Raw genomic sequence first — 26,100 nt, 5'->3', positions numbered from 1 at the left:
CCTAACGGGCTGGGACACGGGCTGGGACACTGCCGGGACACTGCCGGGACACTGCCGGGACACTGCCGGGACGGGAGCGGAGCGGAGCGGTGCCAGGTGCGCGCAGCCGAGCGGCCCCGCACCTGTCCCGCACCTGTCCCGTATGCGCGGCCCCCGGAGCGGCGCCGCGGCTGCCGAGCCCTGAGCAGAGCCGAGCCACCCCCCGCCGCCCCCGGGGCTGCCGCCGGGCCATGGCCGCGGCGGGGACAGAGCTGCCCGGCGGCAACGCCAGCGCCAACCAGAGCGCCGCCGACCCCACGGTGTCGCGGGACGTGTGGGTGGTGGGCATGGGCATCCTCATGTCGGTGATCGTGCTGGCCATCGTCTTCGGCAACGTGCTGGTGATCACGGCCATCGCCCGCTTCCAGCGCCTGCAGACTGTCACCAACTACTTCATCACCTCGCTGGCCTGCGCCGACCTGGTCATGGGGCTGGCCGTGGTGCCCTTCGGGGCCTGCCACATCATCATGGAGATGTGGAAGTTTGGGAACTTCTGGTGTGAGTTCTGGACCTCTCTGGACGTGCTGTGTGTCACGGCCAGCATCGAGACCCTGTGCGTCATCGCCGTGGACCGGTACTTCGCCATCACCTCCCCGTTCAAGTACCAGAGCTTGCTGACCAAGGGCAAGGCGCGCGTGGTCATCCTGGTGGTGTGGGTGGTCTCGGCCCTGACCTCCTTCCTGCCCATCCAGATGCACTGGTACCGGGCAGACCACGAGGACGCCATCCGGTGCTACGAGAACGAGATGTGCTGTGACTTTTTCACCAACCAAGCCTACGCCATCGCCTCCTCCATCATCTCCTTCTACCTGCCCCTCGTCGTGATGGCCTTCGTGTACGCCAGGGTCTTCCAGGTGGCCAAGAAGCAGCTGCAGAAGATAGACAGGAGCGAGGGGAGGTTTCACACCCAGAACAAGGAGCAGGAGCAGAAAGGGGGAGCCGGGCACCGCCGCTCCTCCAAGTTCTTCCTGAAGGAGCACAAGGCCCTCAAAACCCTGGGCATCATCATGGGCACCTTCACGCTGTGCTGGCTGCCCTTCTTCATCGTCAACATCGTGCACGTCATCCAGGACAACATCATTCCCAAGTACGTGTACATCCTCCTGAACTGGCTGGGCTACGTCAACTCTGCCTTCAACCCCCTGATCTACTGCCGGAGCCCCGACTTCAGGTACGCCTTCCAGGAGCTGCTGTGCCTGCGCAGGTCCGCCCTGAAGATGTACGCGAACGGCTACTCCAACAGCAACGGCAGGAGCGACTTCAACGAGGAGGATCACGGCTACCCCCTGGCCACGGATAAAACCTGCGACTTGCTCTGCGAGGAGGGCTCTTTCCCTCGCCCCGAGGACTTTTTGCACGGCAAAGGTACTGTGCCCGGCGGGGCGGGTGCTGGGGGCTCCGGCGCGGCACGCGGGGGTGGCACAGAGGAGCCTTTCCAAGGAGAATCAAGCTCCTTTTATAACAACAGTGATTCTCTTCTAGAGAGCGCCTGAAACCTAATGGCTGCAGGAAACCCCGAACTCAAACTCTCTGCAAAGCGGGGCCGGCCCCGGGCAGGCGGAGGGGCTGCCGGCAGCCCCCCTGGTTCGGGGGTGGGGGATGCGAGGCTGTGCAGAATGCTCGTCCCTGGAGGGACTTCCTGGCCGTGGCCGGGACTGAACTACCTCATGACCTTGCTGGGAGCTGGGAGCGGGGCTGGACCCCCCCTGCACCGGTGGCAGCCCCGCGGGACTGCTCCCGGTCCCTTCTTCACAACGCAGCTGGCGGCCGCGGGGGTGGCAGGACACCTGGGGCGGGGGCGGTAGGATTGTCCAGCCCAGGGGACGGCGCCGAGGTGGCATTGTGCGACAAAACGGCGGGGAAGGGATGCAGGGAGCGGGGCTGAGCGCGGCTCGGCAGGCTCGGGGCTGCTGCCGGCGCTGGGTCAGTTTGATCACCGCCCAGGAACTGCGAGCGCTTCGCGGGGTTTTGTTTTGCCGAGTGCTACGGGACTTTCTGCAGGAAAAAAAAAAAAGAAATAAACGGAGCGTTTGCCTAGAATGTGAGCCTGTGCCTGCGGGACTCAGGAATGTGGCACTGGGAAGTCGGGTGACACGCGGCGACAATCACAGCCCAGCGCTTTGCGGCCAAGCAAAAGCTTGTAAAGCGCCCGGTTTGTTTAACTCCAGGGCTCGGATGACAGCGAGCCGGGGAGGTGGGAGGGGAGGAGGTTTGGATTTTCCATGGCACCTTGGAAGCGCAGCTCCGGCCGCGGGACGGCTGCAGGTCGCTTGCGGTGCGTGCGGAGGGGTTTCTGCCCCGTGTGCCAGGCTCTGCCAGGCGTCCCCGGGCAGGACAGGGCTGCCTCTCCGGGAACAGGACGGTCCCTGGCTGGAGGGGAGCGGCGATTTGGTCTGGGGGCGCAACCCGCTGCGACAGGCTGGACCCGCGGCCGGGAGGATGTGCAAGTGCGGGGTTCTTCCAAGAATACTTGAGAAAGGTGCAGGAAAAGCCGCTCCCGGGACCTGCCGGTGCTCCGGGGGCCGCGGTGTCCCGGGGGATGCTCGGGAGCCACGGGGGTGTTGGTGGCGTTGTCGCTGGGGCCGTGCCGTGGTCAGTTTGGGGGTGTGGGGGTCGCTGGGTGCCCGGCAGGGCTGGATGGGTTGTGGGTGGCGGGTGAGCAGCCCGGAGCCAAGTCCCGATGCAGGAGGAGGCAGAGGGGCTTTGGGGCAGCGCCGTGCCCCGTCCCGGAGGGGCCGTGCTGGGATGGGGGTGGAGCGGGGTTTCGGGTTACCGACACCTCCCGGCAGTCCCCGTGTGGCCCCGGCTCTCCTGGCTGCTCTCGGGACCTGCCCCGAGCTCCGGTGCCGACAGGGCTGGAGGGGAATTCCCCCGGATGGGCAGGGAGGGTGTCACTGCTGCTGCTCTCTGCTGCTGCGAGGTGTGGGGACAAACTCCTCGAGCCCTCACACCCCTCAGGGTAAAACCCAAGGCTTTGGGAACTCCTACTGCTCCTTTTGTTCTTTCCCAAAGCGGTCCTGATGGAGAAGGGTGCTGGGAAGGAGGAGCAGCTGTAGGAGCCCTCTCCTCTAACCCTGTGACTGACCCGGCTCCTCTTGGTCACCTTCGCAGCTCAGCGCTGCAGCAGGGGCAGGGAATGTGGCTGAGAGCCCTTCCCTCATCTTCTGTCTGCCTGTGCCCTCACCAGCGCTGCCCCAAGGCCTCGGAGTGTGAGGCAAAGGAAGGGTGTGGTGAGACGGTGACACTTTGTGGCGTGAGAGGCCGCAGGGCAGCCCCTCAGATAAACATTAACAGGCTGCTGAGCACCGGGCACCCGGGGCAGGAGCGGGGCTGGCAGTCAGGTGCTCTTTGCTTCGTGTTGCACAAGCACCGAGAGGTGAGAGGCTGTGGGGTGGTGTGGAGTCGGTGTAGGAGCACACTCGGTGTAGGTGCACACTCGGTGTAGGTGCACACTCGGTGTAGGAGCACACTCGGTGTAGGTACTCACTGCAGATGCAATGTAGCTCATTGCAGGCTGTGATTATTAAATAGCATTCAGGGGAAATGAGAATTAACCTTTGATTGCAGAGATCAATATCTCCTGCTTGTTTTATCTCCTGTATTTTGGCTCTCGCCAGGCGCCTCTATTCTGTGATGCCCAGTGCACTGTGGGTTTGAGGGTAGCAAGGGCACAGAGGGACAAGGTGTCCCACAGTGATGGGGTCAGGCCAGCCCCCAGCAGGCTCAAATTCTCACCAGTTTGAGGCAGGACCCTCTGGCACAGAGAATTCCCATGCCCACATCTCTGTTGTGGTTTGTATTTTCACTGTGATTAATTATTTGCATTTCGGTAGCACTCGTGGAGCAGGATTTGTTGTCCAAATAATCGCTCTGTTTTTTTGGCTGCCTCTTCTTACTTCAGATATTGTGGCTGTGGGTAGCCAAAGCTGAGAGTTGAGCAAGTGATTATTTACAGAAGCACTCCAGCATCCAGAGCATGTGGACGTGGAAGGGACGGGGAATTTTGGGCTGTTTGCACTGGACAAGTGACCTCGGTACTGCAAAGCTCAGCTGCAGTGTCAGGAAGCCTTTGCAGTGGAGTCTGAGAGCTGAAGAACTGATTTCTTTCCTCTAAGGCAATGTTAGTAAAACTGGTGAAGTAGAAACTGCGCTGTTCTGGGGGCAGCTGGAATCAACAGAGAGAAATATTGGAGGAAAAAGTATTCTGGCACCACCAAAGCCAAACCTTTCCATGGTTGGAAAGAAAGAGCTTTGTCCTGCTAAAGTATTTTATATTGAAAAGGTAGTTTTAGAGGCAAGTTAAAAAATGGAGCATTGATGTCAGGAGTCGCTGTTTAAACTGGATTTTAGGATTTTACACTGGCAGAGAGTTGGCTCAGCTTAAACACATCTGACAAAACACACGGCGGTGATTTCATCCGAGGGAAATCAGTGACAGATATTAAATTCTTCCTGCAAACAGAGCAGGCCAAAGCAAATGCTGTGCTGCTGGCTTGTACCTCCTGCCACTGCCACAGAGGTGGGGACACAGAGGGGACACAACCCCCAGGTGCTGGTGTGCAGCCAGCTGGAGCTTGGCCCTACATCCACTGCTTTTATCCACTTCGGCCAAACAGATTGGTTTTGTTTTTCAAGTCTTGGTGGAGTGAACGTCACAAACACGGCTTTGGTGTTGTTACAAAATACTGCCCTCGCTGTGGGTCACGCTTGGGATCGGGGCAGCTGCAGTTCCCACATCAGGGGTGTCTTGGCTTCCTCCCCCAGCACAGGAAGCTGCTGGGTTATGCCAACCCTTTGCCTCTCCGGAGAATTCCTGGACAGCTTTGGCTGTCTGGGCAGCCAGGGCTGGAAACGCTGCTTGCTGTGGCGCTGGGGAGATGTGGAAGTGAACAGGGAGCTGGCAGAGGGAAAAGGGTCTGGGTGGGGGAGGGCAGAGGGAAAAGTGGCTCGAGCTCCTTTTGAGGACTGGCTGTTCCCAAAGTGCCTCAAATCCCAAATTGTTCAGCAGCTCCTGGAGTCCAGCGTTGCCCATGGGTGCATCTTGCACTGGCCTGGGGTGTCAGGGCTGTGCCTGCCCCAGGAGCTGGGCCTCACCCTGGGGTTCAGGTGAAGGTGAGGCCCCAGCACAGCAGAGAGGGAGGGCAGAGATACCAGTTATTAAATGCCCCCAAGTGTTTGAGAATCAGCCAGGGATGAGGAGTGTGGAAAGGAGAGCCCGCAGAGGGAGCGGGTGTGTGAGCAGCACCCAGCGTGCTGCTCCTCAGCTCTGGCCCCTCACAACTGCTGGGCTTTGCAGAGCTTGTTGCAGGGGTTATTTACTGTAAGAGTCGTGTTCGTGCCACCCCAGGAGGGCACTGCCAGGCTGGCTCGCAGTAAACAGCAGCCTGGACTTTATCTCCAGCATCTCTTTCCCTTCTGGGATAGAATCACAGACTCTTTTAGGCTGGAAAAGGCCTTGAAGGTCGAGTCCAGCGTTAACCCAGCATTCCTGTTGATCCAGATCCCTTTGCAGAGCTGTCCTACCCTCCAGCAAGCCGACGTTCCCCTCCAATTTAGTGTCATCTATGAACTTAACGAGGATGTACTCAATCCCCTTGTCCAGATCATTGATGAAGATGTTAAACAAGACTGGCCCCAACACTGAGCCCTGGGGACACCACTGGTGACTGGTCACCAGCTGGATTTATCCCATTCCTCACAACTCTCTGGGCTTTTAACCCAGTCAGGTTTATCCCAGTGAAGAATGGACCCATCCAAGTTAAAGTTTCTCCAGCAGAATGCTGTGGGAAACAGTGTCAAAGCTTAATTAAAGTCCAGGTAGGCGTCATCCCCAGGCTTTTCCTCATCCACGGAGTGGTCATCCTGGCACAGGAGATCAAGTCCCTGTTTTCCAGCCCAGGGGGTACCTGGAGGACAACTGCTCTTACTCCAAAAGACCAGGAAGGCCTTGAGTACCTCAGCCTCTCCCTCATCCTTTGTGTTTCCCCAACAAAGGATGGAGGTTCCCCTTAGCCCTCCTTCTCTTGCTGATGTATTTATAGGAACATTTTTAATTGTCTTTTCTGGCAGCAGCCAGGTTAAATTCTAGCTGGGTTTTGGTGCCTCTAACTTTTCTCCCTGCATCACCTCCCTGCATCACCTCCCTGCATCCTTGTTGTCCTGAGTTTCCTGCCCCTTTTCCAAAGGCCCTAGACTCTCCTTTTTTCCCTGAATTCCAGACAAAACTCTCTGTCCTGCCAGCCTTGTTTTCCCCCCTGCCGGCTCATCCAGCACACCAGCACAGCCTGCTTCTGCACCTTTAATTCCAGCTCCTGCTGCCAGGAGTCTCAAACCTCCCCCCAGACTGAGGAAGGGCTCTGTCCCTCCCTTTGCCAGCCCTCTGCCTCCCGGAGTTTATTTTCCCTGGGAGATGAATCCATTTCCCAAGGAGATGGGTTTATGAGCACTCTCATTCCTCTGGCAGGAGGGAGCATGGCTTGCCCTGCCTGTTCCCTTCTCTGCTCTCTGTCAAAGTGCCACCCTAAAAGCAGCAGGGAAGCTGAGGTTTCCTGACCAGGCAGTGCCTGGCAGTGTCCCTGGGCTGTGGGGACGGAAGGGCCACGGGGGGGAAGGTGCTGCTGCTCTTGTCACAGCGTTCCCCCCGTGTTCCCCTCCCCAGCTGCCGGGGCAGCCCCTTGGCTGACCCCACTGTTTGGTAACTCCTCGGTCTGCAGTGGGATCGGGGCCCAGAGCGGTTCTGCAGGTTCAGGGGAGCACAGGCTCTTGTGAAAGCTGGCCTGGCCTGGCTGTTGCTGTCGGCAGACAGGCAGTGCCACTCCAGGCTCCCTGAGACCGGTGTTTCGCAAGATGAGGGTTCCTTTCGTCACTGTTGTCCCACTCTGCTTGGTTTCTCAGCTCCGCGGCCACCTCGGCATCTCCTCCCTGTGCAAAAATCTCTTCCAGTGTGAAAGCTTGGCTGTCTCTAAAACTCCGACCCAGCAGCCCCAGCATTTCCCCCCCCTTGTTACACTTTTATTGGAGCTCTTCTGCAAGCAAACATGAGCGCTAATCTCCCTTGCTGGGGGCAAAGAATGAACAATGAACACACAGCCCGGGCTGTGAGGATGCTCTCACTTGGCCACACCCTCTCATCAACACATTTCTGTGGGGCACCAGCTGCCCCCACAGCAGCCTGGAGGTGCTTTCTGTCATATTCCAGAGCGGGTCAGGAATATCCCAGCAGCACTGGCTCCTGGAGATGCTGTTCTTACAGCTGGGCAGACCCTGTGGAACAACCTCTCTCTGTCGTACCCTCGTGTTTGCCTGGCACGAACAAAGCCCAGCCAGCTCAGTTGGGGTTTTAGGGACACAGCCTGGGTCCAGCCGGAGCTGGAAACGGGAGTTTCCACAGCTTGGAAGGAGGTTCTCTCTCCTGGAGTGTTGTAAGAGCAGGACACAACCCCGATACCCCTGGATCGGGCAGTTGGAATTGCTGTGGGTAAAGGTGCTGAATCAAGCACAATATTTAAGGGGGCACCGAGCTTTTCCAAACTTTCACGTGAAAAAAGTGGATTTGCTGCTCCTCCGTGCGTGACATTTCAGTTTTCCCATTTTCCCTATGGAAAGGAGCATCCAGCTGAATTTCTGTGCGATATTGCCAGTACCAGTGGGAGAGGATTGGGAAATATTTCCTTGTTTCCTGTCCTTGGTAGGTCGTTTTTGCACAAGTGCATACCTAGATACGTGTGTGTGTCCATTGTCTGTGCACAGCAGTACGTAGATCTGCACATAAACAGGGAAGTGGAAAGGCTTTGCTGTGCCAGCTAAATGCAGAGATGAAGATCTGTATGTTCAAAACTCGGAGTATTTATTGCAGCTCCTACTGACTGACGTGTTTAAATAAAGAGGGTTTATGGGGTTTATGCTCTAGTCAAGTGTGCATGCTTAAAGCCATTTCTCCCATGTTTTCCAACGTTTTCCCAGTGAATCCTTCAGGGCTCATTAAAGAAAACCAACGCCTCAAGGAGCAGGGAGGAAACACAGTGTGGATAAAAATGTCATGAAATTATGCAGTGCTTTGAGCCCTGGCAATGGGGACGGGGTTCTGGGTGCTCAGCACTCTCTGGTTTTCCCCTCTCCCATCAGGATCTGCAGACAGGGGTTTTAAACCCCACCTGCTTCTCTGTTTGGACTGGCAACAGTGGCAGCCTTGGATGGCTCCTGTGTTCCCACAGCAGCACTTCCAGCAGCTGGGAGGGTTTAATCCTCTGTTGCTGGTCACCAGTGCCAGATCCCCTGGGACTGGGAGGGAGCTGCAGCTTCCCCAGCTGTGGGGGCTTGGGGTTTGGGCTGGAAGAAGGTGATGGGGTGACTTGTCCTGCAGGAATGGGGTGGCAGCAGGACGGTGTGGCAGGAGTTAGGACTTTTTTAGGATTAAAAAGCTCATGGAGGTGTTTCCTTGGATAAACATCCACTCTCCTGGCCTGTCCTCTGTTACCTGTTGTCCTGATGTCCCTCTTGCTTCAGGTGGGGCTGAGGAAAGACCATGAGTGATGCAAAGCAGGATCGCAGCCCAGCGTGTTGCAATGACAAGGATTTTGTGCCCTTTGTGCCACCTAAGCCCACGGTGGAAGCCTTGGCAGCAGAGGCCACTGCGTGCCCAGCACATTGCGAGGCTTCTCCTTTCCACAAAGAACAGCAGGGAATTGGTGAGCAGCTCGGACAGGGGGAGATTGCACCAGGCACTTCCAAAACACATCAGATGCCCAAACTATAATAATTTGTGCTTTCCAGGTTTAGAGAGCCCCAGCCATCGCTGACTGCAGGAGGGAAAAATCAGCCAGACCTTCGGCATCTGTGGGGGAGCAGCAGCTGCCACCCATCTTCCCCTGTTCCTGTTAAAACAGGACATTCCTGCAGGGGACATTCCACATCCCATCCTGGAATGGTGGTTGGTCTTAAGAGGTGCTCAGAGCCAGTCCTGGTTTCCCAGCACGAGGTGATTGCCCCGAGGATCCCAGCTGGCTCTGGTCCTCCAGGAATGCCAAAGGAAAGGCTTTGGGGAGCCACAGTGGCCACTGGCAGAGCCTGAGGGCTCACAGACACAATTCCACAGGCACAGAAGCCACAGCAAGGGGATCTCCCAGCCCTAAAAACAGTCCCTCAGCAATTCAGGGAGGTTCAGGCTCTGCAGCCTCAGCCCAGGCCTGAGAAATGCATAAACAGCCACGTGGCCTCTGGCAAGGCCCTTCCAAGTCCTTTTTCCCTCATGTAAATATTTTTTCCTCTTAAGTGTATGCAAGTGTGAAAAACCTCTCCTTAATCTTTTTTTTTTTTTTTTTTTTTACCTCCCTGGCTGAAGGAAATGCTTGTTCATCCCTGGGTGGGAAGAGCTTCATTTTGAAATCTTGCAGCTGAAGAGCCACGCTGCTGAAAACATTTCTTATCGCCCCCAAAGCCATCCTGCAACCAGATTAAATGGTGCCTGTCAGGACATGACCTCCTTGGTGGCTGTTGGATGGAGGTCCCATGGGACAGCAAATTGTGAGGCAGCCTTGAAGAAGTCTTCAGAAGCAGTGCAGAATATCCCTGGGACTTCAGGATTCCAAAGCCTGAAAGTCCCACCCTGTTGTGTTGGACATGTGAGTGGAAATGTGAGGCAGTTTTTTCTGAGAAAAACTGGAGCCCTAAATCAGTTTCTTGCTGCCTGACCCTGAAATCAAATGTTTTTTTCATATCAGAAGTCATATTTTCTGATAGTTGGTTGTGACAGGAAGTGTGTCTGTGTGCAGCAGAGCTGGTGGGAGCCCCAAAATATCTGCAGGAGAGCAGGGTGGGGGAACTGGGTCAGTTCACTGGGAAATCTGTTCTCACTGCTCAGAGCTTTCCTCCCACTCCATTCCCCTCACCTGCTTGGCAAAGGCTGGGATCAGGCTGCCACCCCTCTTTCCCAGCCCTCTGCCAGCTGAGCTCTGTCTCCTGAGGATCAGCAGTTGTTGCTGCTTGTGGTTTCTGAGGCAAAAAGTATCAGTGCCTTGTGCAAGAGAACGATGCTGAGATAAACCTTTATCAGCCTGGCCTGGTGGTGAGGCCTCAGCAGAACCCAAACCCTGCTCTGATGCTCTGCCTTGACATGAGAGTGGCTCGTGACCTTCTTTAGAGAGCCAAGCCAGGCTCATGAGCTGGGGTTCAGCTTTACAGACAAAAAATCCCTTTGGCACAGCACTGAGGCAGAGGGGAGCTGCAGAGGGCAGGAAAAAGGGAGAGCACAGGCACAGAGAGAAGGTTTGTGACTCACAACAACGAGGCCGTTCTCAGTGATGTGATTTGCGCCACTCACTTGGAGCTGGCTCCGTGCTTCCCTGTCCCTCCGGGGCTCCCTGCTGCAGAGAAAGCCCCTTCTTCAAAGGGGATCCTCGGGGTTCCTATTTATAGCAGGGAAAGTGCTCCAGGAGAGTCTCCCAGCCCTGAATGAACATCTTCCCGGGAGCAGGGCATGCACAGGCTGTTCCCCTGCAGCCCCGGCCCCTCCTGCTGACATTTGCCAGGCTGGAAGGGACGCTGGCATCTCCCTGGTGCCGCAGGTGGTGCCACACGAGGTGGTGGCACAGCCTGGCAGGGCCTGGAGGAGGCAGGGCCAGGGCCAGGCTGCTCCAGCGGGGCTGCCCGGCCCCTTCCGTGGTGGGAAGCGAGGGGAGCGTGGTGTTCCCAAAAGGAAAGGTCAGAGCCGGGGGTGAGGAGCCTCCAGGGCAGAGCCAGCAGTGCTGGCTGGGACTCTGGTTTCGAGGCAGGACTTGGGGATGTTGGCCAGGAGAGGCAGGAATTGTGGCCAGGAGAGACAGAATTAATTGAGGATGGGCGGAAAGGATTGTTGGTTTGAAGGGAAGCATGAAGGGCCCTGCAGGAGTGCAGGATGAACAATTCCTACTGGCCTGGAATGTCCCCCTGGACCTCGGAGAGACCCAGCATGGGGTGCTGGGTCCATTGCAGCTGCTCAGGTTTGGTCTCAGGCTGGGCTGGCTCCAACCCTCTGATTCCAAAGCTGTGCTAAGGGCTGCAGGATGGGATTTTAGTTCGCCACCGTTACATGGCCCAGCTTTGGGAATTTTCCTTTCCCATATGATTTACAAAACCAGAGGCTTGCAATAAACTCAGAGTGGATTCAGGGATGGTTTCTTTCTCTGCCCAAAAATTCCATTTAGCACTCAAAACTTGGAAGGGGAAAGATAATGGTAAAACTGGACAACTGTTTTAGGACATGTTTGGACAACTGCAGCTGTCTAAGGAGGCTCCCATCAGCTCTGCCATGAAAGTCAAATCCAGCACTGAGTGGTGATGGAAGGAATCTCTGGAACATTGGTAAAGAGAAAGGTGGAGGCAACCAAATAACAGAGGCAAAGTGAAATATAGCCCAAGGAGAGTGTAAAAAGATGGGGAAACAATTCAAGATGAGAAATCAGTCCTAGGAGGGAAAATGACTCGAGCACCAGCAGGAGACTCAAGAGGCTGGATCCCCTGGAAAGGGAGGGAGAAGGCAGGAATGGGCTGCAGAAGAGGAAGCAGGGCTGGGAAATGCTGTGAGAGCAGGATCTGCACCTCAGTGCAGGCAGCCTGACCGGTGCCTCTGCCCTCCCACGCTGGCCATTCCCCTGTCTGCTCCGGAGCTTTGTGGGGAGGAAGGTTGCCTCTGGAATGAGCAGTAGCTTTGCTTCCTTCTCAGAGCTGCTCTGCTGCCTGCCAAGGCACGGCTGGGAGGGCATGGAGCAGGCGTTCCTGTCATTCTGGAGCCGTGGATGCCTTTGGGGTGAGTGTGTGACAGGTATGGAGACAAACCAGGACAGCCGTGCTGCCCCCCTGCACGGGGATGGCCACGGTGATGAGGAGGTGGGAATGGGGAATCACAGAACCACTGAGGGTTGGGAAAGACCTCTCAGATCATCGAGTCCAACCTTTGACCACTTTGCCAGCCCGAAGAGTTGGAGGGGAAATGGGGTTTTCCCAGCTGAAGGGCTGTGGGAAGGGGTTGGGTACCTGGGATGCTGCTGGGCTTTGGCACCAGTGTTGCTCCCAGGAGTTTTGCTGCTCTTAGTTTGCTCTTTATTTATCACCCTGGGCTGTCTCCACCCCAGTGCCAGGGGAGTTGTCCAAGTGTCCAGCCTAATTTATACTCCCAGAGCTGGGAAGGGGAATGTTGGTTTATTTTTAATGACAATCCCCTCTGCCTTGTGCCATGGGGCTCCAGTTCTGGGAAAAGCAGAGAAAAAACACCCCCAGGCAAATGAAACCATTTTGCTTTTACCTGCAAATGGCATCAAATACGTGCATGATGCCAGGCAGCAGCTGTGGTTCGTTTGGAAGGACCAGGTCAGCGTTGTCACCTCTCCTGCTGTGTCCACCCCACTTGTCCCCGTGGTGACCAGGGCTGTGGCCCTGCTGTGTCCAGCGCCCTGGGAACAGGAGCACCACTGTCATTGCCACTTTGCTGAGGTGATTTATCCTTGGGCAGCCCCAGAGGAGGTGAGGAGTGGCCCAGGGAATTCCAGACTTCCCATGGGAAGGTGGCAACCCACAGGATGGGGACCTGGGCAGGACCGTGGCTGGATTAGGGATGTGAAGCATGACCCAAATCTGGACAGGAGCTGTCCTGCTGTGCAAGGAGCCCTTGGAACATGGAGATATCTGTCCAATGTCTGTATCCACTCCTGAAAAGCAGCTGCCTGGGTTATGCAGTCCCTGGGTGGAGATGGTGCTGCTGCTGACACACACACAGGACTTGGGGGTGCCCAGATGTTCCTCCCGGCTTTGTGTGTAATTCCTCAAGACCTCAGTCCTGTGTGAGGCACCAAGGCTTTGGTACGAAGGGCTTGCTGAGCAGCAGGAAGACAGAAATGCAGCGTGAAGGTGTCACCCTGCTCCGAGGTGACAAAGAGCGGGGCCCAGATTAGAAACCAGTGTGTGCCCTGGTGACTCATCGCCCATCCCGGTGCCACCTGCCACTGCCGCCTGCCAGGACCCTGCTGCCTGCAAGGGCACCGTCCCTGCTCACATGCCCAGGAGCTGGGAGAGAGGATGCTTCCCAATTACCGCACATTGTCCATCCTTGGCTGCCTCAGCAGGAATCTGAGCCCCAGCCCGATGCAGATGCACCCAGGGATGAAACCCTTCTCTTTCTTTGCCAGTTTTGAGGGTGTCTGGGAGACACCTCCGTCCAGGTCTTTCAGATCACAGGGGAGACGAGACACCAGAGCTAGACCCCCGAAGGATAAGACACAATCCTTCACTCCAGTCATGCAATCCTTGCCTGGCAGTAGTGGAAAGCCATTTTCTGCTGTATTTTTTCAGTCTTGAGTAATCCTAACCTAGAAGTGACTGCATCCCCTTCGAGCTTATTTCATTAACCTTAAGTACCTGCTAAATTCTCTTCCTCCAGCCACTGAGGAAACGGGTTGTGTTTGCAGAGAACTTTCTTCCTTCCCCCTCCCCTCTGGCGTGATTTGTCCGAGGGTGCCTCTTTCCATTTCTCGAGGATGCCTCATGTCTCTGTGAGTGGAGAAGCCCGAGGTGATTGCATCAATGCAAACGGGGCCGGAGGTGTCACAGGCTGATCGTGGCAATTTCGGGACAAACGCTAATTATAGGGACAGCCAAGCCGGGCCCACTCTGGGGCTTCCCACGAGGAAATGCCCTGTGGGTTCAGCCAGGAGTTCCAATTCCTTTTTGTTACAATTAATAACAGAAACGTGCTGATTTCTGGAGGAACCACAGGGATGGTTTATCCTGCTCAGAAGTTGCTTGGAAGTTTTTCAGGCAGTGTCTTTGCCGAAGGAAAGGGGTGTCCACCTCTTCCCTGGATAGATGGGACAAGCCAGAGGGACATCACCTCCTAAACCTGTGTCTCCTGCCCTTGCTCTGCGCTGCTTCTCTCCGCAGGAATCCTCACCCCCATCCACGGCTCCCTCAAAGGATGGCGATGGGAATAACGAGCACTTTGTGGTTAATGATAGAGACAATTTAGAGATGAGCTGCTGAGGGATTAAAGGGCTGCTGGACTGGTTTCGGAGGTGAGAATAATGGAGCTGAATAAATGTGTGGAGCTGAATAAATCCCACCCGCTCCTCCTTTCATCTTCCTGACATGGAATCCGTCAACGTTTGACTTCCAGTAATTTATGGAAAGCTCAGTTATCATTCCCAGACCCTTCCTACGGATTTCTGTGCATGGGAACCACTCTCTCATTGCACAGCACAGGTTTTTATTGGCCACTTTATGTGATCCTGAGCCCAGCTCTGTCCTCCTGCCTTCATAGGGAGCCTTGGGACCACCAGGGTGGAGGAACCAGACAATGTCACCCAGCTCTGTAAAAAGCTGGGGTCCTTCAGATTTCAGTGCTGTTATAACTATGAAGGTGATTCAAAATAAAATACACCTGAAACCCTTCCATATCAGGCCCTCCAAGAGCTGTAGGTGAGCTCCTTCAGCTCCTCTCATTCCTGCACAAGTGTTGGGACCATCCATTTCCAAATGGGGTTTCAGGTCACAGCTGGGCCTCTCAATCTTCCTAAACAGGAGGGAAATTGCAGTAAATAAGTGACCAGAATGAAAACCTTGCATCCCCTTAACATCCTGCCCCTGCCATTTCTGCACATTCCTGGACTTTTCCTTCTGCAAGGGATGTCTGTCTCGTTTCCAGCCCCATCTCTGGGAATCAGGAGGACAGACGGGGCTTGCTGTCATTGTGCACAACTGGGATTTGCCCTGGAAAGGGCGGATAAAGCAACCCCAAGCTCCTTGGCTGAGGACAGAAGTGCTGCTGCTGACAGGGGCATGGGGGCAGGGCTGCATCCATCAAGTGCAGCGGGTCACCGTGACTGAAACCATGAGATCACCAACGAGCCGAGCTCCACCCCGCAGGGAAATCTTTTTATATCTCCCCACGGCAGATGCCAACCATGTGCTCACTGCCTGCAGAAGGGGCTTGCCAGGGAGCCGAGCAGGAGAGCCCCGCGGGCTGCGCTGCTGTCACCGCTGGGAGCCGGGCTCTGGGAAAGCGGGTTGTGTTTACCCAGGTGCGATGCCCGCTCCACCCGTGGGTGCCTGGCCCTGCCTGGGTGCTGTCTGAGCTGCAGAGCCTCTGCAGGGCCGTGTTGTGTCTGCCTGTGATAGCATCAGCACCCGCTGCCAGCCCCGCTGCGGCGGCGCCGCTCGGCTTTGGTGAGGGAACCAAAGCTCGCTGTGAACCCAGCCGTGCCGGAGCGTTTGCCACACAGGTTCAGCCCTGTAAGCCCTGGGAGTGTTCACCAGGCCTTGGCACAACTCCTGTGCTCCACCCTTTGATGTGGGTGAGGAGGATCAGGGAAAAAATTAGGGATTTACTCTCATGGAGGAGCAGCTACTGCTGAGCAAGCGATTGCCCGAGGCGATTTTGGGAATGAGATTTAAGCTCTGGAGCGGCTTTGGAAACAGTTAGTGGGGATGTGTTGCACAAGAGGCCAGCTGGGGCTCTGTCCCTCTCCCTGCCCCGTGGAATTGTGCATTTCTGATCCGATCGTCAGTGATTTAATGGGATGGAAGATCCGCAGGATGCCTCAGGAGCAGCGTCCTCCAACATCCAGTGATTTAACCAAAGTGCAGGAATTGCTGCTTATACTCCTCCAGGTTGTCTGTGTGACTCCAGCAGGGATGAAATAGATGTGTCTGCGATGGGGTTGCTTCTGTGGGAAGTGAGAAATGGGGTCAGTTTTAATCCATGAAGTTCCATGAGGAGGGGGTGGGAAGGAGAGCTCATGGGTGCTCCTCACTGGGCAGAGAATGAGGGGCATAAAGTCTCCAAAAGAAGATTTTCCTCTTGCCCTCAGGTGGGAGACAGCAGCATGAGCAGGTGGAGAGGATATCCCTGGTTTTGTGGGAGGGAGCAAACCCCTGGCTGAGCGCTCATTTACCAGGCGCTCTTGGACTTCCTACAATAAAAATCCTTCTGCATTTTCCCCTGACACCGAGATATTTTGCATAAAACAGTCAAACCGACCGCCCCAACTCCATTTACAAGTTTTCCAAGAAATCCTCGGAGCGGTCGGAGGAAATCAGAGTTCAGAGCTGAATTCCACAAGCGATGACGCCGAGTCTGGGGAGGGATTTGCACTGCTGCAATCCAAATGTCCACAAATGCTTCTACCTTAAAATGTGGGATGTTTTCAGTGTGGATCCCCTCCAGGCAGCCACAGGCACCAGCTGATCCCCCACTTCTGTCAGATCCTTGGCTCTTTCCCATCTAGAGGATCGTTGGTTGCTATTTTCTTGTGAGGATTTGGTGGTGTCTCCGTGTTTTTCACATTCCACGACCTCCTGAGCTTGGCACGTAGCAGTGCTCCCACCTCTGTGTTTCACAGGATTGCAGGAACCGGGAGGGAACTCTGGAGATCATCCCAACATCCCACCAGAACCCCCTGCTCGCAGCAGGGCCAGGGAGAGCAGCTTGCTCAGAGCTTTGTGCTTGGATTGTGGCAGGAGGGAACTGAAATCTCATCCCAGACCTTCCTTTGTGCGGAATCTAAAGGCAAATGGAGGAGAGAATTCAAAATCCCATCCCAGACCTTGCTCCGTGTGGAGTCCAAAGGCTGGTGGAGGAGAGAATCCGTTGTTCCTACAGGGAGAATGTTGTTCTGCTCATTGTTTGGCTTGGGTTTAAGCCTGTATTAGTTGGAGTATCTGCAGAGGAAATTGGGTGTAAGCCAGGCTTAAGGACAAGTCCACACTCTGCTGGCATCACACCAAGAAAAGGGAATTATAGTGCCACAAACCAAGGGAAAAATGTTGCCTGCATTGGTTTAGATGGGATATTGGGAAGAAATCCTTCCCTGTGAGGGCTGCCCCATCCCTGGCAGTGTCCAAGGCCGGGTTGGACGGGGCTTGGAGCTTGGGGTAGTGGGAGGTGTCCCTGCCATGGCAGGGGTGGCACTGGATGAGTTTAAGGTCCCTTCCAGCCCCAGTCATTCCATGATTCTATCCCTGCTCCCTGCTCCCTCTGTTGGGAACAACATTCAATCTGTTCAATGATTTTAAAACCCCCACAAGACCCAAAGCAAACAGTGTCCTTCCACTTCCCCAAAATTCAACAAAAGAGAGAAAAAAACCCTCAGAAAAGCTGGGACAAGGGAAGGAGAGGGAAATGGGATAACAGAGCTTTTAAAAGCCTGTTGCTTTGCAGCTGTTGCCATCCTGGCTGCTTTCCAGAGGTACTTGGATGATCCTCTGCCAGGAAAAAAAGAAGTCCTTCAAACCCATCATTTGATGGGGACATTATTCCTCAGCAAAGGAAATGAAAATCCAGGTTGGGGATTTCAGAATGGAACTGCACCCGTGTGGGAGCCGGGGATCTTCACTCAGGTAGATTTGAGCAATATCCCAGTGCTGGGAGATCCTTCAGGTGGGGACTAAGGACACAGAGGACCTGGATCTTCAGAGAAGTTTGATGCCACAGCCAGCAAGTGGAGATGTGGAGTTAATCCGGTGCCTGGCCGGTGGGGAAAGCTGGACATGTGCTAAGGACTGACTGGGAAGTTGTGTCCCAGTTTGGCTTCGTGGCACTGGCTGCTGGATCCCAGTCCCTAGGAGAGCTCATGGGAAAAGGGGATAAAATAAGCACAACCTGGTGCAGGGGAGGATGGCAGGGGAGAAATGGGCTGATGGATGCTTTGTAAAGTGTCCAGAGGCATTCCCAAGGCTGGGACCTGGGAGTCAGGGATGAATTCTGCAGGAAAGGTGCTGCAGCAAACCCAGGAGCATCCCCCTGTGTCACCTGGAACATCACCTTGCACAGCCAAGCACGGAGGTGCCCTAAAGCCCAGGCTTGGAACAGCAGAGTGGGAGGGATGAGGTGGAATTTTTTCCTTTCCTAGATAAAAGCGATCATAAAACAGACTAAATCTGGGGTTGGGACGCTCTGGGGGTTTTTTGTGTTACATCTTGGCTTCTTATCAGGCATTCCCAGGTTCTTCTTTCCCCTTGAGCTGTGCAGAAGCACCTGATGGTTCCTCTCTTGTTGCTGTGCCCTGGGATCCCTCTCACACCCTGCACTTGGAGCAGATGCTGTTTGAAGGTTCCGGGAGGAATTGTTGGCAAATGGGGGATGACAGGTTGCAGAAACAGGATAAAATAGCAGGAGTTTCCAAGGAGAGACTGGAGAGGCAGGAAAGGAAAGGGGGGGCAGTCTGGAGATGAGCTGTGCCAGGCCTGACTGGGCTCTGAGACCCCTGCTGAGGTGCAGACTGTGCAGGGCAAGGCTGGCAGATTCTCCTGGTTCCTGGAGGGCTGGAGCAGGAAATTCCGTCTTTCTCTGCCCTCATTCCACTCTGAATCCTTGGATTGCTTGGGGAAGAGCTGCTCAACTGCCTTGCAGAGAGCTGAGTTAGTCCCAGGGTTGGGCTCCATTTCCATGGAGCTCCCACGGAGGTTTCCACAGGGTACACTCCAAATGGAAGGAAGCAAATCTAAGATTTATGGAATCACAGAATACCAGAATGGTTAAAAATCATCTCGTTCCACCCCAGCCATGGCAGGGACACCCTCCACTGTCCCAGGCTGCTCCAAACCCCGTCCAGCCTGGCCTTGGGCACTACCAGGGATCCAGGGGCAGCCCCAGCTTCTCTGGGCACCCTGTGCCAGGGCCTGCCCACCCTCACAGGGAAGAATTCCTTCCCCATATCCCATCTAAATCTATTCCCTTTCATTTGGAAGCCATTCCCTGTGTCCTGTCACTGCTGTTCCTGCTGATTTGCAAAACCACTTAGTGCAAAGCACTAAGACAATCCACAGGGAATTTTTTTCCTCTTCATCCTCTCCTTGACCCCTTGGGAAATGTCCCATGGGAGCCATTTCAAACTCCCCCTGTGACTCTGTGGGCAACAATCCATTCCCATTGACTGGAAAGGGAATTTTGACTTTCTCATCAGCTCTTCACCCTGTGGAACGGCTGTCCTTGAGCCTGGGATTAATTAGGGCTAATGACCAAAAATGTCATTATCATCAGGCTTCCACCTCTCCTAGGGCTGTCCTGAAGCAAAAGAAGGGAATGTAAAGGAGTGAATTCCAGCTGGGAAGTTGTTAGCAAGACCGTGCATCCCTTGCTTTGTGGGGTGTGGCTGATTCACCCCGCTGAATCCAAGATTCCCACAGGTGAACAGGCACTGCTCAGGACCAGAGGCTGCAAGGTTTCCTCGGCCAGCTTCTGTTTTGAATATTTAGCTTTGCCTTGTGAACCTTGAGGAATTCAGCTCCCAGGGCAGAGGAAATGTTGGAAGGGGTCAGGCGAGCTGTGCTCTGTCCGTGTCACTGGGAGCAGCCAGCAGCATTCCAGGCCAACATCTGATTTTGTGCTTTTACGAGGCAGATGTTTGGGAGAAGGGATGAGCTGTTTACTCGAGCTGCCATCTCCCAGCCCTCCTCCCTCCGCGCGCGCTCACGCCCAGAGCCCATAAACAAAGATTCCTGGGATCATGCCGCTGTTTGGGCTGCCCTGTCTTCCATCAGGACAAGCTGCCAACCCTGCTCCCCCTGCACCTCAGTTGCACTGGGGAATAAATCAGTGAGGGCTAAATCCTCTCCCGGCGACACGGGGATGAATGCGGGATGGCCGCGCTGACGTCAGCGCTGGCGTGGAACTGTGAAGGGGAGTTTGACTCCTTGATTTCAAAGCAGTGCTGCTGATTTACACAAAAAGGGCTTGGGCTCAGCCTGTCCTAGGCCTGAACAGCAAGGCGGGGTTTGCTCTGGGACGCAGCGCTGACGGCAGAGCGGTTCCGTGGATTTTGCTGGAATTAAGTTGATGGAAATGAGTTGTAGCTTGAGCACGCTCTGGGTCTCAAAGAGCTCCAGGTCATTAATGAAGGAAAGGATAAATCCTGGGGAAAGTGATTCGTGCCATTGCCCGACATTCCTCCAGGAGAGTCCCACAGGGATGAATCCCAGCCTTGGGGTTGTGTGGGGCTGATGATGGAGAGCAAGGCAGTGGTGCCCTCACACCCTGATGGACACCAGGCAGATGTCCGTGGAGGAACCGGAGATCCCAGCTGATCCCAGCATGTGGAGGAACAATTTCCACCAGGGGAGGAACTGCCCCTGGAAGTGGTGCCAAGAGCTGGCCTGGAGGGGTGGGAATGCTGCTCTTGGCTGCACTTTTCTCCTCCAAGAGGACACAAAAATTGTTGAAGGCAGCAGTCAGGGTGTTAATCCTTGCTCGCTTGTTCCTCTAGATTTTCCCACCTTTTTTTAAAGGATTAGAAGTGAAAGAATGTAAAAGAGGTGCTGGCCCCCCTCTGCTGTGGCTCCAGCCTGCAGCCTGTGGGTTTGAGCAGTCTGTGGATATTTCTCCTTGAATATTAATATTAATAAATATGGATATGAAGTGGATATTTCCTCTTGAAGCTCTAGGGCTTCCCAAACAACCTCACTGCCTAAAGGGAATTTGTAAAGGAGCCTGGAATTCTGGTGGCTGCTCTTGGGGAAGCTGGAGAGCCCAGTGGGCACCTCAGGGCCTGCCAGCCTTGCCCCATAAACGCCCCTGGACACAGGGTGATTTACACCCCTCTCCTGGTGGCACCTGGTCAACTCTGAATTGTTCATGAGTGACTTTTTTAATGGCTCGGAGTGGCTCGGGTTGGCCAGGGTGAGATGCAATCATGTGTGGCACGGCTGCTCTCAGGGTCTAGGAGGAGCACTGGGTGACCTGGAGGTGCCACCGAGCAGGATGTGGGGTCAGCAGCTCAGGCTGGACCTGGCACCTGCTGAGAGTGACCCAGAGGTGCCTCCTTGTCCTGCACTCAGCTGGAAGGCGCCCGTGGAGGTGCAGGGAGAGGTAACAGAACCCTGTCCCGGCTCTCCCACCCGTTTTGTTCTCACTGAATGGCTGCTCACGGTGGAGTCTGCTAGGAGGGAAACCAAACTGGGATTGTTGCCATGGAAACTGGAGTTTGGATGGGAAGCTCATCCAGTGGGGCAGCAGGAAGAGGGCTTTGGACTTCTGCCTCCTGTCAGACTGTGTGGCTCGGGTTGGAACACCACACAGTCATTACTGTGATAATCTTGTTGTAAAATATCCAGAAACATCGACTTCCTCTGTTTTCCTGGGAAAAACGAAGCCAAGATCTCAGCCCCCGGCCTGGGAAGGATGGGGGTGATGAGCAGCACCACTCTAACGAGCAAAGCTCTCTAATTACGGCAGCAGCAATTAAGTCCCAGTGGTGAGGGATGCAGAGCTGGAGGCACAACCTTGCTGTGCTCCGTGCTTCCATTTCCTGAACGCAGAAATGGAATTATTTTGGAATATTCCCTTTTCCTTCCCACTTGAACTCCACAAGCGGCTTTGCCCTGGGAACTCTGGGAATGGTTCAGGCTTCCTTGGAAGCTGACAAGCACCATCTATAGGATTGCTGCAGAAGAGGCCTCGGGATCCCAGCTGAGGAAAAAGGGCAGAGGAGCTTCACTCTGAGTTTCCAGATTTGTTCTGGAAAAACTCCAGCGTGCTCAGCATTCCACAGCACACAAAGTCACGGCTTTCATCACCCACCCCTCATGTCTGGCTGGATTGTCCACCCTGGATAAACTGCTGGGCCTTGGTCCCACAGGGGAATGTTGCCTGTGGAAATTGCTGGAATTGCAGAGCCAGGAGTATTTCACACGGGGGTTTTCTAAAGAGCTCATAATCTGCAACATTTCCAGTTTTCCTCAGGAACTGCAGGGACAGGACAAGGGGGAATGGCTTCAACCTGAGAGAGAGGAGGTTTAGGTGGGATATTGGGAAGAAATTCTTTCCTGAGAGGGTGAGGAGGCCCTGGCACAGGTTGGGAGGGAAGAAGGAAGGGAAGAAGGGAGCGAGGAAGGAGGGAAGGATGGATAAACACACTTTGCAGGGCAGATGGAGTGCAAATAATCTTTTTAAAGAGATGCTGGCAAGGGACACTGGTGCAAATCATCCCTGTCACGTTGGAACTTCATCCTTGATTTGCACAAGAAATACAACTCCAGTTTGGATACCCAGAATTCTTCCAAGAGAGGCATTGTGTTCCCAAAGAACAGATACGGGGGTTTTTTTCCTCTCTGCAGATCCATTTTGGCTTTAAAGCTGTTTTTTTCTCCTACACGCACAGATGATAATCTTTTACATGTCCATATTAAAAAATATCACTTCCAGAAAATAAAAACACGGGCATATTCTGTACTTGTTCCTTTCTCTATCTCCAAATTAATTTCCCATTTTTCCACCTGACTTTTCTGTCATTTGGTATCTCCACAACCAAGGAAAGAGGTTTAATCTCTCCCCTGGCTTTGGCATCTGAATCCCTCCCCTATCCCAACCTCTCCAGGCTAAATTAATGCTGTTCTCCTTCCTTTTGTTTCCTCACAGAGATCCCTGGATGCCCAGGAATGGTCGAGAGCTGAATGATCCAACCTCTGTTCCTCACCACCCTGAGCTCGTGAGGGCTCTGAAGAGATGGAGTGGGAGCACGGCCTGGCTTCCCTGAGCCTGGGGATGCTGTGGGAAGTGACTGCCTTGGCAAAGGTCCTCATCCCAACCCATCGCCCATCGCACAGCGCCTCCAGGAGAAGCTGGGGAAGGACAACCAAGGGACCAGGAGAGGCTCTGAGAGCCTTGGAGGACACTGGGAAAGAAGCTACAGGGAACTGAAGGAGGGAATGGCCAAACCATGACAAAAGGTGCCGAGGGGTTTTTTTGCCCTTGGAAAACCCTTTCCAAAAGGGAGCACCAGGGCCAGGTGTGGTCTCCAGGTGGTTTGGAAGAGGCACAGCCAGGTCACTGCCTCATGGCCAGGTCAGGAGAGCAGTAGGACGTGCTCATGGCAGCCTGTCCACGCCCTGCTTGGGGATCCAGGTGAAACAGGAATCTGTCCAAGACCAAGAGAGAGAAGCGTGGAAGATTCCTTCTGTTCATTCTGTGCTTGTTTCTCCTTCTGGTGTCTTCTCTGTCTACCTCTTCTTCTCTAGAGAGCACGGGGGGCCCTGACTGTCACAAAGGAGCAGAAGGATTGGCACAGGGCAAATCCTGCCCCGTGCAGATGGAATGTGCCCTTCGTTTGCTCCTTGCTCCCAAAAACCTCCAACTGTCCTGCCTGGACCTCGGCCACTGGAAAGGCTGGGACCTGGCCATCCCTTTCCTTGCAGGAAGTCACATTTTAGCAGGACCAGCCACCCTTGGGAGCCAAGATTTACCGCCTGAGGCTCATGACAGAGCATCCATCCCTCTCCTGCAGCTGTGGGAAGGAGCACATTGAGCTCCTGATTTTGGACCGTGGAAAACCCATGGAGCAGAGAAAGAGATGGAGGGAGTGATGGTCTCAGGCAGGAAACAGCAGGAAAAACTGACTGAAATCCATAGGAAAATGTGCACCTTGGACTCGGCCCAGCTGCAGCTCTCTGGTCACTGAGCTGCTCCCGGAGCTGGGCAGAACGTGCTGGTACTGAACTGTGGGAGCCCCATCTCAGACCTTCCCTCTCGGGCTTCCAGCTGCAAAACCTTTCCCTCAAGTGCAATCCTATTTATTTATTTATTTTTCTCGCTGCTTGATGTGAAGCTGCTAAAGGAGCCCCCTCCCCACAAACACCCAGGGCTGTGGGAGGGCACAGAGCAGAGGGGCAGGACACAAGGACACCTCCCAGCAGACCAGGAGCAGCCTTCTGGTGAAGGTGTCCTGCTGTGCTGGGAGGGTTGGGCTTGGTGGCCTTCAAGGGTCCTTCCAACCAAAGCCATTCTGTGGTTCTGGAAGATTTGAAAAGGGTGCCCCGTCCCTGGAAGTGTCCGAGGATGGTTGGATGGAGCTCTGAGCAGCCTGGGATAGTGGAAGGTGTCCCTGCCCATAGCAGGGGGTGGAATTAAATGATTTTTAAGGTCCCTTCCAACCCAACCCATTCCACGATTCTATGGACACGGGGTGGACACGCGGGGCAAGAGCAAAAGCTGAGACCAGAACTGCTGTCCCTGGGGTGAGGGTGCAGTTTTGATCTTTCAAGGACTAAGAGCCAGCTGGGCAGGGCTTTGTTGGGAAGGACAGAGGCTGCAGGGCTGGGCAGTGCCGCTCTATCCCGATTTTCTTTGTGCAGGGTCTGTGTCTCTGCGAGAGTTGCTCACCTGGGGGGCTCTCCGGTGCCCTGCTGCTCTCCCACAGCTCCCATGCTTTCAGGATACCCTGAAATCCCTTGGCACAGCTCCCAGCTGCTCCAGGAGAACCTGATTTCTCTCTTCCCTCTGAAGTGCTTTGTCCAAACCTGCCAAAGGGAGATATTTCCCAACAAGAACCTGTTCCTCAGAAGATTCCTGGCTGGCTCCAGTCCCTTATTACACACTGGAAACACTGTCCTTGGGATTGTTTCCAGGTTAGGGACATGCAGGGGGTCATGGCAGTTCTCTTTCTCCCCAATCCCTGATGTGCAAGGTTGCAGAATGGAAGGGATGAAGCTGTTCCAATCATTTTCCAGCCCAAAAGCAGGGACCTGCTGCTTGCTGCCTCGCAGAGCTGTCCAAATCCCTCTGCCCGTGACCCTTCAGGCTTGTTCCATGGATTCCATCCCCTGGTGGATCTATTTTTAGGCGCCCTGACCCCGGGGTTATTGTGCTGTCCCCTGGGCGGTGGCTCCGTGCTCCATGGCAGGAGCTGCTGGGAGTTTCCCACCTGTGTTTTCCCCTGGAAACTTCATTCCATTTTCCCCAGTGCTGCTCCTCAAGCACCTGCTGTTCCTTTTGTCCTGCCACTCGACCAGTGCTCCTCTTCCCCTTCCAAGAGCCTCCCTGGCTCCCTGATTGCTGCCGCTCCCTGTCCTTCCCGTGGCTCAGCACAGGATGAGCCTGGGCATTAATGAGCCTGTCAGAGATCCAAAGGCACCCCTGGAGCAGCCTCTGGGCTGCTCGCTCCCTGCTGTGGGGTGCAGGGAAGGGGCAAACAGAGCCTAAATGGTTCAGCGTTGGCACTGAGCACTCGTATCCCAAAATATCGGGAAGAAATCCTTTCCTGTGAGGGTGGGGAGGCCCTGGAATGGATTTCCCAGAGAAGCTGTGGCTGCCCCATCCCTGGAACGGCCGGGTTGGAGCCTTGGAGCACCCTGGGATAGTGGAAGGTGTCCCTGCCCATGGCAGGGGATGGGAATTAAATGATCTTCAGTGTCCCTCCCAACCCAACCCATTCCGGGATTCTGTGCTCCGTTGGGGAACAATCCCTGGTAGGGACAAGTGCACGGCCAAGGTCCAGCTCAGCAAAGCCCAGCCTAAGCACTGGCAGTGGGGATGCTCCAGTATTCCCTGTGCAGCTGGACTGGGAACGGGTGGGGGAACAGGGAATCGTGGTCTGTCCTGCCTGGAAATCGCACCCACGGGCTGGAGCTGCAGCTCTGCGGGGAAGGAGAGCTGCAGGGAGCTGGGAGCTGGCGTGGGGAGCTGTGTGTGCAGCTGAAGCACCGTGGGGAGGGTCAGAGCTCTGTTCCTGTCACCGAACAAATCGTTCCGACAAATAAAGAATGGAAAGCCCTGCTCTTGCCACTCTTCTTTTCCACGAGTGGCACCACAGGGAGGGGCTGCACGTGGCCCGTGGGAACAGAAAGATGCCAGGGCAGTTTGGGAAGGGCTGCGGCTGCCAGAGGGAGAGGCTGGATGCAGGCAGGATGACCAAGGGGGTTCAAAACACGGAGTGCACCGGAGCAGGTGGCAGAGCCTCTCCATGGGTTCCTGGGGCTGGCGGGTGATGGATGGCAATAACTCCAGGTGGGAATGGGCTGGGGGACCCGGCTGGAGAGGAGCTGAGCAACAGCAGGGCAGTGGGCGTGGGGCTGTGGGAGGAGGAGAGGTCAAAGGAACCGAGGAGGAGAGGTCAAAGGAACCAAGGAGGAGGAAAAAAGAGGGTGAAAGGCGATGAAGAAGGTGCTGAGAATCCCAAGGGTTTCACAGGATGATGGCAGAGGAATCTGGAGTCCCCTGTGTGGCCCTGTGCTGTCCCCTGGGCTGGTTCTTCACCCAAATCCCAGATCAGCTCCTTGATTCTTCCTCTCCATCCCAGCTGTTCTCCACGGTGCCCCGGGACAGGGTGG

At 55.1% G+C, this 26,100-nt stretch overlaps 1 protein-coding gene across 1 annotated transcript; it reads left to right on the top strand.

The window, feature by feature from the left end:
- Positions 1–23,849, top strand: ADRB2 (adrenoceptor beta 2). Its single transcript, XM_010399875.4, has 2 exons — positions 1–1,404; positions 22,415–23,849. Exons 1-2 carry the CDS (start codon positions 231–233, stop codon positions 22,447–22,449), a joined length of 1,209 nt encoding a protein of 402 aa, XP_010398177.2. The 5' UTR covers positions 1–230; the 3' UTR covers positions 22,450–23,849.
- Positions 23,850–26,100: the final 2,251 nt, after the last annotated feature.

This window comes from Corvus cornix, chromosome 13 (genome assembly GCF_000738735.6).
Source record: "Corvus cornix cornix isolate S_Up_H32 chromosome 13, ASM73873v5, whole genome shotgun sequence".
Lineage (NCBI taxonomy): Eukaryota > Metazoa > Chordata > Aves > Passeriformes > Corvidae > Corvus > Corvus cornix.
Note: the sequence above shows the minus strand (reverse complement) of the source record. Positions and strands in the feature narration are given on the sequence as shown.